Source organism: Heterocephalus glaber, unplaced genomic scaffold (assembly GCF_053883595.1).
Source record: "Heterocephalus glaber isolate CG9 unplaced genomic scaffold, H.glaber_assembly_v1.0 deba00001472, whole genome shotgun sequence".
Taxonomy (NCBI): Eukaryota; Metazoa; Chordata; class Mammalia; order Rodentia; family Bathyergidae; genus Heterocephalus; species Heterocephalus glaber.
This window is the reverse complement of record NW_028258315.1, coordinates 10,482,510-10,496,840: the sequence shown is the minus strand read 5'-3', so window position 1 is coordinate 10,496,840 and position 14,331 is coordinate 10,482,510. Positions and strand designations below refer to the sequence as shown.

Here is a 14,331-nt window from a genome sequence, read left to right as displayed (position 1 = left end):
TAATTCATTCCCCAAAGTTCCAAGATGCTCATAAAACCCAGTGATAATATTTAATATTCTAAGTATTTAAATTCCAAGTACTTCTTACCACCCACAGTCAAGATTGTCCTTGCAAGGTCTTTCCTGAAACATTAAGATAAGTTCTATTTTACTGAAATGGGCATCAAAAGGTAAAACTTTATTAAACTGCCATTAAATTTTAAAACCAAGATATGTACTTTGAAATTATTTCATATTCAGCACTGAAATTTCTACATTGTCCATAATACATTTTATGGAAAAAATCTTTGAGTTGATATGTGATCTACTATATTTGTAATTTCTTAAATATAATGTATACTAGCTAGAGCAATTATACATTTTCACATTGTATTTAACCTTCCATAAAGTGCATTTAACTTGATTTATGGGGATTCATGTAATGGTACAATTCTGGGGTTTTGTAAGCAGTCATCTCATCAGCCTATGAAGATGGGTGTCCTTTTTCACAGTTTGACACCTGGCAGAAATGAGATCATCTTGTGACCATCTTTCCTAAGAGCTGTTTGATATTAAACTGATCGATCTTAAATGTCATATCAGGTAGAATGGGATTAAGCTATTACATTATATATTCATTTCAGGATTTCAAATAAACGCTTACTGGTAGGATGTCAGTCTTTAAAGCCTGAAAATCTCCCATTTTAAAGAATAGATCTAAGATATGTTATTATTAAATACAAGCCTTAAAACAGTACCGGGGAGGTTTTTGCATAATTTTATGCTTGCTGATTGTTAACCTTTGGCTTGAGGTCCAGAACATTCTAGACTTTTCTGGAAACAAGTAATATGACCATAGGACTAGTGAGAAAATATCAGGTCAGCCACTCTCCAAATCTAAATACACAAGAGTAATGATTTCAATAATGTATTCAATACTTTTTTTAATTCATTGGAAAAACTGCATCCTGCAAAGTCAAGTTAAATGGAGAAACAGGATGGCAATGAGCTCCATGCTCACGGAGCACCTCTTTTAGGCTCTAGGCTGTGGTAAACTCTCCCAGGCTGTGTCTGGATGTCACACAATGACGGTTAGTGAGGTTACATGTTTAGGTTCAAATGTCAAAATAGGGTGGTGGTTAAAAAAAAAAAGGTAAAAAAAAAAATAGGGTGTTGGTTATGCTCTTTGCTTGGCTACATATTACAAACTTACCACCAGATTTCATGCCCCCCAACACTATGAGACTTCATTTGGGCCACCAAAAACCCCCAAAAATCCAGCACTTGAAAAGCAATGCAAATTTCATGCTCTATTGCTTCATCTAAGAATTGGTAACCTTACAGCATTTACTGTCTGTCAGGTAATGGGCTACTCACTCTAAATGGATTGCCTGATTTCACCCTGACAGTAATTCTGACAAGTAGGCAGTATAGTTCACTCCGTTTCACAGGCGGGCAAACCAGCTCACCCTGAGGTTAAGGCTGTGCTCACGGGCTACTGTTAGTGGCAAAACCAGGACTTGAAGCCAAGCAGCCCAGCTCGAGAGTCTGCACTTCTGACATTCCATGAGCCACGAATGTGGTCCACATCCACGGTGAAAAAAATAATTTGTCACCTAAGGAAGGGGTTTTGTCTCACAAATTTAATGTGAAAACAAAACAAAAGAAACCCACCCTGAACTACTGAAGAGCCTAGCAAAGTCTACATTGTGTCTCAAGACCTTGTTTGCTGCCTGGTTCAGTGCCTGAGCCCTCCTAAGTAGGTACTCAAAGCAACTACAGAAGAGGGCTCTAAGATTCAGGTCTAAGGAGAACAGAGTAGTACAATCCTCAGAGATTTTGCCCTTACAGCATCCCATAATTGAGTGCAAGGTCACTTACATAAGATGACATGCGCCTTCTGCTGAAGGGAGCCTTCTCCTCTCTTCCCGAGGTATGCCTTGCAAAATGCTGTTCAAAGTCCTCAGAGCCTTTTTGGAATTGGAGAAGGCATTCACAGGGAAAAAACAAAACAGAGGCCTATGCACGGCTTTCTCAGAGGGTTCCTGAGCAACTGGTACCTGTCTTGTTATTTGTAACTCACCTCCTGTTGAATCAAGTGATTTACAGTCTTTTCTGTCACCAGGAAGCCTAAGATAAGGATGAAGGAATCCAGCATCTGAATTTTTCCTGAAAACATAATTTTAGAAGATCAGATGTATGCCCCAAAGAGGAAGGAAATGACCTCTAAACTGCAGGAAGATGCCCAGACTACAAGCCATGGAAGCAGTCCGCATTCAGAACAACATAGTTTGGGCAAGGGACACATTACAGCCTGCTGCAAGTTATGCAAACCCCCGGACCACAACAGACTGTGCTACACAGATTCTCACTGAGGGGAAATGCAGCACTGTATACGAAGGGTGCCTACTCATTGTGACATCTTCAGGCAAAGCTACTTTTCTGCCCAGACTGAGCAACGTGCCAAGCACAGCTCCTCCTGTTTCTATGTGCTTTCTACACGTGTATTTTATAAAAATAAAAATTGTGTGTAGAAGGTTGTGCACTAACAAAGCAGGAAGTAAAATATTACCCTTTAGTAATGCAATTGCAGCAATTTCAACAGCTATTTATATGTCAATAAACAGAAAAGTGGGCCATGTATTTATTTTATTAAACTATTTTTTATTATTTCATATGAATATGTTAAGATACGAAATGACAACAGTAGTAGTATACACTGCAAAAACTCATAAGGTCATAATGTAACTTTGATACGTCCAAATACATAATTTTAGTACACAAACTACAACAAACTTTGTATTTTCTAATCTTCATGTAACTCATAAAATTGCAAGAACCCAAACCAAGAAGTGAAAATGTAAAAGACCCCTCTTTTTAATTGACACAAGCCACCTTAACAGGGTTAGATAATCTCCGGAAACCAGAAATTTGGCTAGAGTCTGTTGCCACCAAAAATACTACTACTACTACTACTAATAATAATAATAATAAACAATGCAGTTGGACAGCACAAGACTCCGGATGTATGTGCATCCTGTTAACCAGCATGTACCATTCCATGTCCTTATTTTAAGAGTAGCAGGAGAAACTAACAGCATATGGCCCCATGAAAGAGGGCAGAGGAACCTGCTTAATCAAGACATCGCGGAAAAGTAAATTTTGAAAATTGTTTACTCAAGAAGCTTTAAAGTTGAAGAAGCATCTGCTTCATCTCAAATTCTAAAATACATGAAGTAGGGGTCGGATATTTAGCTCAGTGGTGCTGCCGCCTGCCTCACAAGCACAAGGTCCCGAGTTTGATCCCCGGTACCAAAAACAAAAACAACAACAACAAAAAATAAAATAAAATACATGAAGTATATGAAAAAGTACTTGTGCCAGAAAAGGCAATGGTCTAAGATGAAGATAGGCACAGAAGAGAAAGGACTACGTAAATAAAAGCTAAAGCCATTGTAGATATTTCAGTGTGATGGACTGGAACACAGAGGATTAGTTACAAAGGCAAGGAACATCTGGGAAGCCAAACTGGGAAAAATGAGGCAGCCCAGGGATGAATATCAGCTAGAAGCCACCTTAGTCCTTTCCCTACTTTCTGGGGTCAGAGTGTCAAAGAAGGAAGAGGTATTGCCAGATCCACGGAATCAAGGCCTCCTAGGAAAAGCCATAATCACAAATGGGCAAACCAGGTGTGGTGGCACAAGCCTGTGACCCCAGCAGTCCAGAGGCTGAGGTAGGAGGATTGCTGTGAGTTTGAGACTGGCTTGGGTTACCTGGTGAATTCAATCACAGCCTGAACTGCATAGCGAGACCCTACGTCAAAAAACAAAACAAAGAAACAAAAACAAATGGGCAGAGCCACAGAGAATGGCGGGTACGCCTGGAAACTGGAAATGTCATCGCAGTGGAGGGAAAGGGAGAGATGTCCTATTTGCTCCCTCCTACCTCCAATTTCTCACCAATGCTTTTGTTGACTAAACCTAACAGGCTGCCAGTTGACAAGAGCGCCTAAGAAAAATAGGACTCTGCAATATCAAGCAGAGGCAGAGAGCAAGAAGGGGACCTGAGAGCAGATGCAGGTCATCACCACCTACGGGTTTCAATCCTAGGATTGAAGTCTGCAAGAGAAAAGAATTAAAGTATTGCCTTCCAAAAAAAAGCTCAAGAACCTCTGGGAAAACCGGATGCAATACAAAGAGGAAAAGAGTAGCTGTGACAGACCTCCTGGTGGTCCTCACATGTCCTTTTCCTGCTCCTGTTGGGGAGCAGTCATGCTATTTGCACGGGACTGATTCCAGTGGTGAATCTTCACTGGCTTAAACTCATGATTTTGCTTCAAACGCAAAGAACAGTTTCTTTTGGAAAAGGAAATCAATCCAATAAAAATGGACCAATGGCCCGAATAGACACTCCTCAAAAGAAGTACAAATGGTCAATAAATATAAAAAAAACTACCTAATATTTTTAGTCATCAGGGAAATACAAATCAAAACTACATTGAGGACTGGGGCTTTAGCTCAGTGGCACAGCACCTGCCTGGCAAGCACAAGGTCCTGAGTTCAATCCCCAGTACCAAAAAAGAAAAAAATTACATTGAGATGTCATCTTATCCCATTCAAAATGGCCACTATAAAAATAAAAATAAATGCTGGTGAGGATATGGAGAAAAAGGAACCCTTATATACTGTCGATGGGGATGTAAATTAGTACAGCTACTACCAAAAGCAGTATGGACATTCCTAAAAACAGAACTATGTATGATCCAGGTATCACACTGTGTGTGTGTGCACGCATGCACACACATCTGAAGGAAACAAAGTCAAGGTACAAAAGAGATACCTGTATACTCACATTTAGTGAAGTCTTGATTCTAAAATTTACCACCAGAAGAAACACTCAGCAGGCATTAAACATATGAAGGACTCCATTCAGACTACACTGATTTGACAAAATTAGAGAAGGACAACAGAGAGGGTCCACTTTCACACACCCTGCTGGTTAAAGCATGCCTGACTCGATGACCAAACAGATCTCACACTTCCAAGATTTACGGAGAAAGTGACTCCATCTCTGACTTGGTATATTCGAGGACAAGTCTCACTAACAACAGACAAGCTAGAGAGAAAACACACACTGAAGTCCACTTAAAATTCAATTCAACACTACACAACAGACAGCCCAGGGCACATGAAGCAGAGAAATCTGCCCCCTGAAAAAGACCCATACATAAAAAGGTAAAAGAATACCATCTGAACAGATGAACACATCTCAATAGAGAAGTCAATATGAAACATAAGGCAATGACTTTCTTTCAAAAAGTAATACCTCCACAGTAACTGATCCCAATGATACCAAAGTGGAAGAAATGCCACAGGATTCAAAAGAATGATTATAAAAATGATCAACAAACTCAAAGCAGATACGAACAGCTGAATGAAATAAGATAATTCATGATTAAAACGTTTTAATTGGGGCTGGGGATTTATCTCAGTGGTTCCGGCGCCTGCCTTGCAAGCACAAGGTCCCAAGTTTGATCCCCAGTACCAAAAAAAACCACCAAAAAACAAAAACAAAAACCATTTTAATAAAGAAATGGAGATTCTGAAAAAAAATATTGAAAATGAAAAGCTCAATAAAACAAATAAAAAAATCCAGTGGAAAGTATAATTGGGAAGTTTGATCAAGCAGAAGACACAATCTTAAGTCTTGAAGATAAAGTAGACAAAATGTTAAATTCATACAGCAATAAATAAGAAATTACAAAAATATGCATGACCACAGGGATAGGATTTAAAAACCAAATTTAAGAGTTTTGGAATATAGGAGGGGCATGAGATACAGACTAAAGGGACAGAAAATTTACTCAGTGAAATGGAAAATTTCCTGACTCATGAGATGATGTGGACATCCAGGGGCCGCAGGCATTTAGAATCATAAAAAGGACTGACCAGAAAAGAACCTCCCCGTACTAGAAACTAGATATCAACAAAAGAAACACAAACATATGGAGATTGAATAATAAACTTTTTAATAATTAATGAGTTATTGAAGAAACCAGGGGGAATGTAAAAATTTCTAGAAACAAATGATAATGGGAATACAACATACCAGAATCTATGAAGGCATTCCCAAGAGGCAATTTTATAACTATAAAGGGCCTACATTTAAAAATCCAAGAGATCTCAAATACATAACCCTAATGATGCATCTCAAGTTTCAAAAAACCAAAACAAAACCCAAAACCAATAAAAGAAAATAACCAGAGCAAAAATAAATGAAATAGCATCTAAAACAATACAAAGGATCAATGAATCAAAGAACTGTTTCTTTGAAAAGATCGATAAACCCTTACACAAACTAATCAAGAGGGCCCATATTAATAAAATTAGAGATGAAAACGGTGATGTTACAACATATAACACTGAAATCCAGAGAATTATTAGAACTATTTTGAAAACATTCCAATAAATTAGAAAATCTAGAAATGAATAAATTTCTAGATGCATACAACTTAACCAACTATTGAACCAAGAGATATAAAAAATGAAACCTGAACAACAAGCAATGATATTGGAGAAATTTAAATGTCTCCCAATAAAGAAAAGCTTAAGATTGGACAGATTTAATGGTGAATTTTATCAGACTTTGAAATAAGAACACTAATGCTCTTCAAACTATTCCATAAAATAGAAAAAGGACATGTTTCTAAATTCATTCTACAAGGCCAGTATGACCCTGATAACCAAAATTCAATATAGATTCCACAAAGAAAGAAAACTACAGGCTAATATTTCTGATGAACATATATACAAATATCCTCAAAATTCTTACAAACAGAATGCAACAAAACATTTAAAAGATTATAAACCATGACCAAGTTGGTTTCATTTCACAGATGCAAAAACAGTTCAATATACTTAAATCAGTAAATGTACACACCACATAAACAGAATCAAGCCTAAAAAGAAATCACATGATCACCTCAATAGTGGCAGAAAAAGCCTTTGATGAAATAGTATCAGTTCATGACAAAAATAAGTATAGAAGGATCTTACATCAATACAATAAAAGCTACACAAGACAAACTCAATAGCCAACATCATACTGAATGGAGAAAATTGAAAGCATTTCCTCTAATATTAGGAACAAGACAAAGGCATTCATGCTCAGTATTACATATATATATATATTTTTTTTTTATTTTATTTTATTATTATTTTTTTTTTGGTACCAGGGACTGAACTTGGGTCCCTGCACTTGCGAGGCAAGCAGCAGAACCACTGAGCTAAATCCCTGGCTATATTCTATATTATTAACATGCACTAATAAAAACCAAAAACTGTGACATATACACAATGGAATATTATTCAGCCATAATGAAGACCAAAATCATATCATTTACAGGAAAATGGACAGAACTGAAGACATTTAAGCAAAATAAGCTGGACTCATTATTGTGTATATTTTGTCTCATCATCATCTTGATCCCCAAAGCAGAAAAAGACCCAACCAAAAAAGAGGACTATAGGCCAATCTCACTAATGAACATAGATGCAAAATTCCTTAATAAGATACTAGCAAATAGAATGCAGAAGATCATCAAGAAGATCATACACCCTGATCAAGTGGGATTCATCCTAGGGATGCAGGGATGGTTCAACATATGCAAATCAATGTAATACACTATATCAATAGAGCCAAGGACAAAAACCATACGATCATCTCAACAGATGCAGAAAAAGCATTCAACAAAATCCCACATGCATTTATGATAAAAACCCTACAAAAAATTGGAATAGATGGTCTCTACCTCAATCTGATAAAAGCCATCTATGAAAAACCAACAGCCAATATCATACTAAATGGTCAAAAACTGTAACCTTAAAATTTTTAAAAGATGGCAAAAAAGTAGAAGAGACACTAGAAAAGAGGAAAAGAGTCAGGAGGAGGGAGGAAGAAAGGAAAAGGAGGCAATGGGGATGAAAATAGTGTGTTCTATGCACGTACAAATATGAATATGCCACAATGAAGCCTGCGACCCTATAACTAGCATGGATTGAAAAAGGAGGGGGTGACATGAGACTATCCTCTGCCGGGCTCTGGAGAGGCCTGGTGGCCGATGGCATCACTATGCTGGCCGCACTGCAGGAGAGCTCACATGGCTAGACAGGAAGCGAGGGAGACACATTCAGAGCAGCCCACCCTCGAGGGGACCAGTCCAGTCTCTGGACACCTGGCATTGATCCCTTCATGTCGCCTAATCACTCTGCACTAGGCCCTGCCTCCAAGGTCCACCCCCTCTCACACAGCTGCCCTGGGGACCAAGCATGCGGTACAAGAACCTTTGTGGGACAAACCATATCTAAAACGGACCCCTAGACTTCTGCTCGTTCAGAGTGACAAAAACACCTTTCCACTACCTAAACAGAGGACAGAAGCCAAACGATGCCAGAGTCAAGTACACAGGCATCTTGACAACCTGAGCAATTCTTTTCAATAAAATGCAATTCAAGGACCAGTGATTTAGCTCAGTGGTTCTGCTGCCTGCCTCTCAAGCACAAGGTCCTGAGTTCGATCCCAGGCACCAAAAAAAAAAATGCAATTCAAGATCACATACCATAAAGTGTTCAGTAAATCTAAATGTGTAAGCTCGTTTACTCTTAAGTATCATTTAAATATTCTTTGCTTCACACCAAAATATTCTATTAAAAGGTAATAGTCGGTACTTACCTTTAGGACTACTTCTGGAAATAATCTAATAAAAAGAAAAGGTACAAATCATATTATTTTAAAACAGCATGATAAGCTATGTCATTAACGCATGAACACCCATATTCTCTAGTAGCCAAGTGTTTAAATCTTTAAATCCAGAAGAATCAGAGAAAGCCTGCCTGAGTTTCAATCTCATTAAAAAGAACATAGCACCATCAAGTGAATAGTAATGTGTATTTGTATAAAAATAAATTACCCCTCATTTTTCTATCACATTGGTTATATATTTTATGCTTATTATTTCACACAATCTTATCATAACCCATGGGAGTCTTTTAACAAAACTCACATCTTTTTTTTTTTGGTACCAGGGATCGAACTCGGGTCCTTGCGCTTGCAAGGCAGGCGGCGGAACCACTGAGCTAAATCCCCAGCCCCCAAACTCACATCTTAACAAAAACTCCAGTCTTACAAATCACTGGAAGGTTCCTGCCCACTGCCCGCAGCAGCTGCTCCATGGAGCACCAGGCCACCCTTACCAGCGCGGTGTCGAAGAAGTCCTCTATGACGGGCTTCAGCACTGTGCTCGAGGCTAGGGCTTCAGTGCCCAGAAATCCTGTCGTCCTTTCAAACCAGGAAGCCATGTACACAGGAGAAGAAACACTGGTAGAATCACATGGGACTGAAGAACTACTTCCTGTTCTATAAACTTTTATGGGACAATTTCTCACTAGAGAAAATAATCCTGAAGGCCTTTTTCCCTCTCCATAATATTTCAGTTAGGCCTGGCTCTAAGGCCTCTTAACCAGAAAACATGTCAGAATGGAGTCTACGCTCCAGAACTGCCCTCAGTTCTCAGCTACCAGCCAGAAAGAGGTTTAGACAGGCTGGGTCCCAGAAAGCCTCATGAAGAAGCTATGAGGGAAGTTTTTTGGTTTTGTTGTGCAGAACTGGGGACTGAACCCTGGGCCTTCACACTGAATTACATGCCCAGGCTTTTGTTTTTTAATTTTATCTTTTATTATGAGACAGAGTCTCACTGTTTCCCAGGCTGGGCTTTCACTTGAACTTCTCTGCCTCAGCCTGGTTTTACAGGTGTTGAGAGCTCAGGTGTGTGCTGCCACATCTGACTCTAGTGGGGAAAGTTTAAAAGATAAATGACCCCATTACAGGGGGAAAATCATGGAGATCTGAAGAGCTGTAGAACACAAATATCAAAGGACATGCACAATTCGGGAAGGGTTCCTGAGGTGGTCATGGTTACAGAAAGTACGCCTTGGGACTGCCTCCTGCCCAAAACATGTATATACATTTTAAAGAGAGAAAAATTCTACATGCACAGTGAGAAGTCATCTATTCAACTGGTCAGCGACATGACCGTTCAGTGAACAACTCTGGTAGGTGTATGACCTTCAAAACTTAGGGGACATGGGAACCAAGGACCCCCAACTCCCCCACTAAAGAACCCAAACAGTCAAGTTCTCAGCCTCAGCTGCACACCAGGAAAACCTGGGGACTAGGAAAACCTGCCAATCAAACTCCCTGGTGCTGGGTCCCGGGCAGTGTTTGTTAGAGCTCCCAGGTGCCTGTCATGCATGGTAAGGTCTCAGAGATGCCACTGTGTTCACAGTTGCCGTTATCTCAGATCAGATGACCAACACGGCATTAACTCATTCACCTTCTGAAGCAAACTTTTCTTCAGAAAAAAAAGAAATATCTCTTTCTATGGAACTCATGGCCTAAGCTACAAAAGACCTTCAAGTTACAGTTGGCCTGACGAACAAACAACTTGAGTTACAACTGGAATTTTAGTTTTAACTTAAGACCAAAGTCTTGAGTTATGACCCGAATGATAGCTGCCTGTGCTTCCAGATGGCCTCAGATACAGATTTAACCCTTAAAGTGTTCTGGCAGGAACATGACAACATCCTTTCCTGTGTGGGGTTGACTGAGAAATCCTGGGCCGGTGTCTCTCTAAGGACCCTGAGATCTGCCTGTGTACAGGAGAGAGACTTTAAAGGCTGTGTAGAGGAGCCTGAGCTCTCAATTGACCAACTTGAGTTACAACCAGCCCTAGCAAACAAATTGAGTTCGTAAGTCAAGGGTCCACTATATATTCTTTTTCTTATACTCACACTCAAATTGTTACACTTTTTTTTTTTTTTTTTTGGTACCGGGGATCGAACTTGGGTCCTTGCGATCGTGCAGCAGGCGGCGAAACCACTGAGCTAAATCCCCAGCCCATGTTACACTTTTAAATACACTGTCACCATTCCACTGCCACCTCCAAGCCTGTCTCCCCCCACACCCCACATCCACACACATTGGTGGAGGATAGATGTGGACGAGTGGGGGAAACGCCATGGTGGTTGATTAATATCTGAGAACAGAAAGCATGCACTGAGCTCACTTCTGTGCCACAATCACGCATCTTCCAATGGGCACCCACCCCTGCTGTCCCTTCCTCAGGTCATTACCAGAAGATAGCTATGCCACATTAATAATATGGTGGAGACAAGTTGCTTGATCCTTCCAGGTCTTACATTACAAAACTAAATTTGTTCCTTTCCGTGCAAAATTCTTTTTCTTCGGAAAATAATTTCCAATCACACATCTGAGTTGAGCCTGTCAACAACTGGCTATGCAAAGTGCATAACCCAGTATCTTGTCACCTTGATAATATTATTCTGTTCTCCTTGCCCCAAAGCGACATGAAATAACAGTATGTTGTAGAAGATGCCTAATGATGGTTATGTGATTCCCACCACCACCAAGAATTGGGTTGTAATATGGAAACGCCTTTTTTATTTCAAAATCCCTTAGAGATTTGATGTGCCACCTTTTCAGATCTTGAGAAAGCACTCTTAGGCCTAAGTAGGAAAATTGGGCTGGGGCATAGTCCAACTCATAACCCTCCCGCAATCAGCTTAAATTCCAAAGTCCCCTCAGTTTCCCTTGCTCCAGTTCAAAGTCTATGGAGTTCATTTCCTCTTGCTGTTTCCTGTCACGTGCATGAGTTGTGAGTGTATCAAGGAGTTAAATGGAATTAACTGCAAAAATGAAAGCACAATCTTTAGGATCCCCTGCAAATACTTTTAAAGTCCTAAAGTTGAGTTTGAGAAAGCCTGGAATTTCTTCTTTTTCTCCTAAAGTGTCAGACCTATAATTAGTAGAGGTTTATGAGCAACATGGAGGGATCCATCAAGATCTCCTTGGCCCAAATCGGTCTTGATAAACTTCAGAGACTGGACCCAAGTGAGTAAAGCAAGGACTTTATCATTAGCCAGGTCACCCTTCCACACCCAGCCTCCCTTCCTCACCAGCAAGCACCATCTCAGGGTTTGAAAAACCTCACCATGGAGTTCACACAGCAAGAGATTTTGCAAAGGCTGCGTGCTTCCAGATGCCATTAATAAAGATACTTGTAGTGTTACTTCATGGTTAATTTTAAAAAGCAAAAATAATTTATAGAATGACTAACACAATTTTTTTTCACATTTACCCAGCATTTAGAAAGTGAGAATAGTATAGTGTTACAAAGGCAAAAGTTTTTAATGACTTTTTTCTAGGTTTAATCTTGTTGATATAGTCTATTAAAATAATGGGGGGGGCTGCTCCTTATTTATCCTATCTTTCCCAGTCAAATTTGCTAAGATAATTTAAAGCACGCTACTGCTTGTCCAGGAGATGAGTTGTCCCCACCTCGATTCTGCATTCTCAAGGTGTTTACCCAGCCCACACATAGGAAACATGCATTTGATTTAATTTCTAATTGGAGAGAAGCAATAAGAATAGATAAAATTTCTTTTCAAATTGACTGAGTTCACACTAGTTTTGTCTGTTTTTGAAGTCCTGGGGATCCACTCCAGAGCCTGGAGTATGTTAGGCAAGTGCTCTGCCACCTAGCCACACCCCGGTGCCTCACATTCGGTTACCCAAAAGTCATAAAATTAAAGTGTGACACTTATCTTCAGGATCAGTCCCTGCTGAATTAACAAGGTCTCATCTTTTCTGAGATCATCTTTGAAGAATCGCTGAACACATTTCAACAACAGTGAAACATGCCGAAATTCATTTTTATCCAGTTCCTAGATATTAGACCACACTAAATTAACTCTTACAAATAATTTTACATTGCTTTTTAGTCCCCTTTTAATCCTCAAAAAAAAACAACTCACTTGCCTTATTTACTGATCCGTCAAGATGGTGTAATAGGAGATGATCATATTTTTGAGGAAGGTGGCTTTCTTTCTGTTGAAGATACGCTTGTATTTCCTGAAATCCTTTACCATGGAAGGCATCAGTAATCAGTGACTGAAGCTGGAAAAGTAATGGGTTTGTGAATTACTCCCTTTCCCCCAAGAATACTTCTTTTAAAATATTGCTAGCTAGTATGATTATCAAGAATGACCCAGTGCGAACTAACGTAGGGTAAACATGCAGCAGAGCTGTCTGTCAACAATCTCTTAAGTGACTGAGGTTTCTGCTGGCTTCAAGCCGTTCTCAGAATGTGGTTCCCAGATCACTGGCTTCTCCTGGGGTCTGGCGGGGCCCTGCAGGTCGGGTTGTCCTGATGCCAGCTTCGGTTTGGGAACCACCTTCTTAAGGAGAACTGCCCTTTACTAGGTGTCAACAGACAAAGACACTCCGCAATCTTGCAAATTCTAAAACGCAAAGAGAATTCAAGCCTATAAGTGCTCACTGACATAAATGATAACAGAAGGAAGAAGAAAACTAATAATTGCACACAATAAAAGTTGATAAATATGCAAATTGACCATAATGAAAAAACTGATCTTTTCTGCCTGAACATTAGACAAGATAAACTTTAAAATATTTTACTAGATTGACATTTCTTAAATATCTATATGATAAATATGAATTTTTATAAATCTAGTCCAATCCTAAGGGCTAAATTACAATATATAATACTGTCTTGACAGGAAAGTATTCTACTGTACACAGCTCAAAATTCTTACTATGGATTTAAGTGAGGAAGCAGCATTTGAAGTTACTCCACTTAGAATCATTTTGTCAGCACAGAGCCGGGGCCTTTCGTGCCAAGTGTGTGACGTGTCCTGCAAATGTCCCCACTCTGCCTCACCACCACCCTGAGAAGGGACTCTTTCCCCGGCATGGGGACAGCAAGGACGGGAAAGTATGCCAACATCTGTGACATCACCACATGGTGTTCACATGCAGGTTCTCCAACTCAGAAGCCCATGGCGTCCCCTGCACTTGGAACAACTCCAAACCCCTTTCTTCAGTCTGCAGGGCTCCGCATGAGATGGTCTCTGCCAGCTTCTTCAGCTTGACTTTCCAACTGAGTCCTGAGTCCTGCCTCAGAGCCTTTGCACTGGCAGCTGTGTGCCCAGACTGCTGCTCCCAGTAGATGGGGGGCTACGTGTGACCTTTCGGGGTGAGTCTGCCAGCACCACTTAGCAGAAGTATGCCAGGCGCCTCCTTTCACTGCCGACTATTCTCCATTCCAACATTCTGTCCTTTCCTACTTTAGCACTTTGGTTACCTGTTTCTCTGACTCTCTGCAGCCTGTAAGCTCCATGAGTGCAGCAATTACGTGTTGTGTTGAGTACTGTCTACTTCCACCTGGAATAATGCTGGGCACAAGATAGTTTAGTC

At 40.0% G+C, this 14,331-nt stretch overlaps 1 protein-coding gene across 4 annotated transcripts in view; it reads right to left on the bottom strand.

The window, feature by feature from the left end:
* The window catches only part of Sycp2l (synaptonemal complex protein 2 like), an 86,066-nt gene that overhangs the window by 69,396 nt on the left and 2,339 nt on the right, over positions 1-14,331 (bottom strand). For 3 of the 4 annotated variants that reach the window (XR_015439304.1, XR_015439305.1, XR_002396020.2), the window contains exons 1-5: positions 9,231-12,641; positions 8,710-8,734; positions 2,063-2,148; positions 1,861-1,949; positions 89-123 (exon numbers count right to left, since the gene is read on the bottom strand). Coding sequence is in view for 1 of the 4 variants with exons in the window: in XM_021260659.2 (XP_021116318.2) it covers positions 89-123; positions 1,861-1,949; positions 2,063-2,148; positions 8,710-8,734; positions 9,231-9,335; positions 12,660-12,779; positions 12,874-13,011 (598 nt within the window). In the remaining 3 variants the exon portion in view is untranslated. The other variant, XM_021260659.2, reaches the window with a different exon arrangement.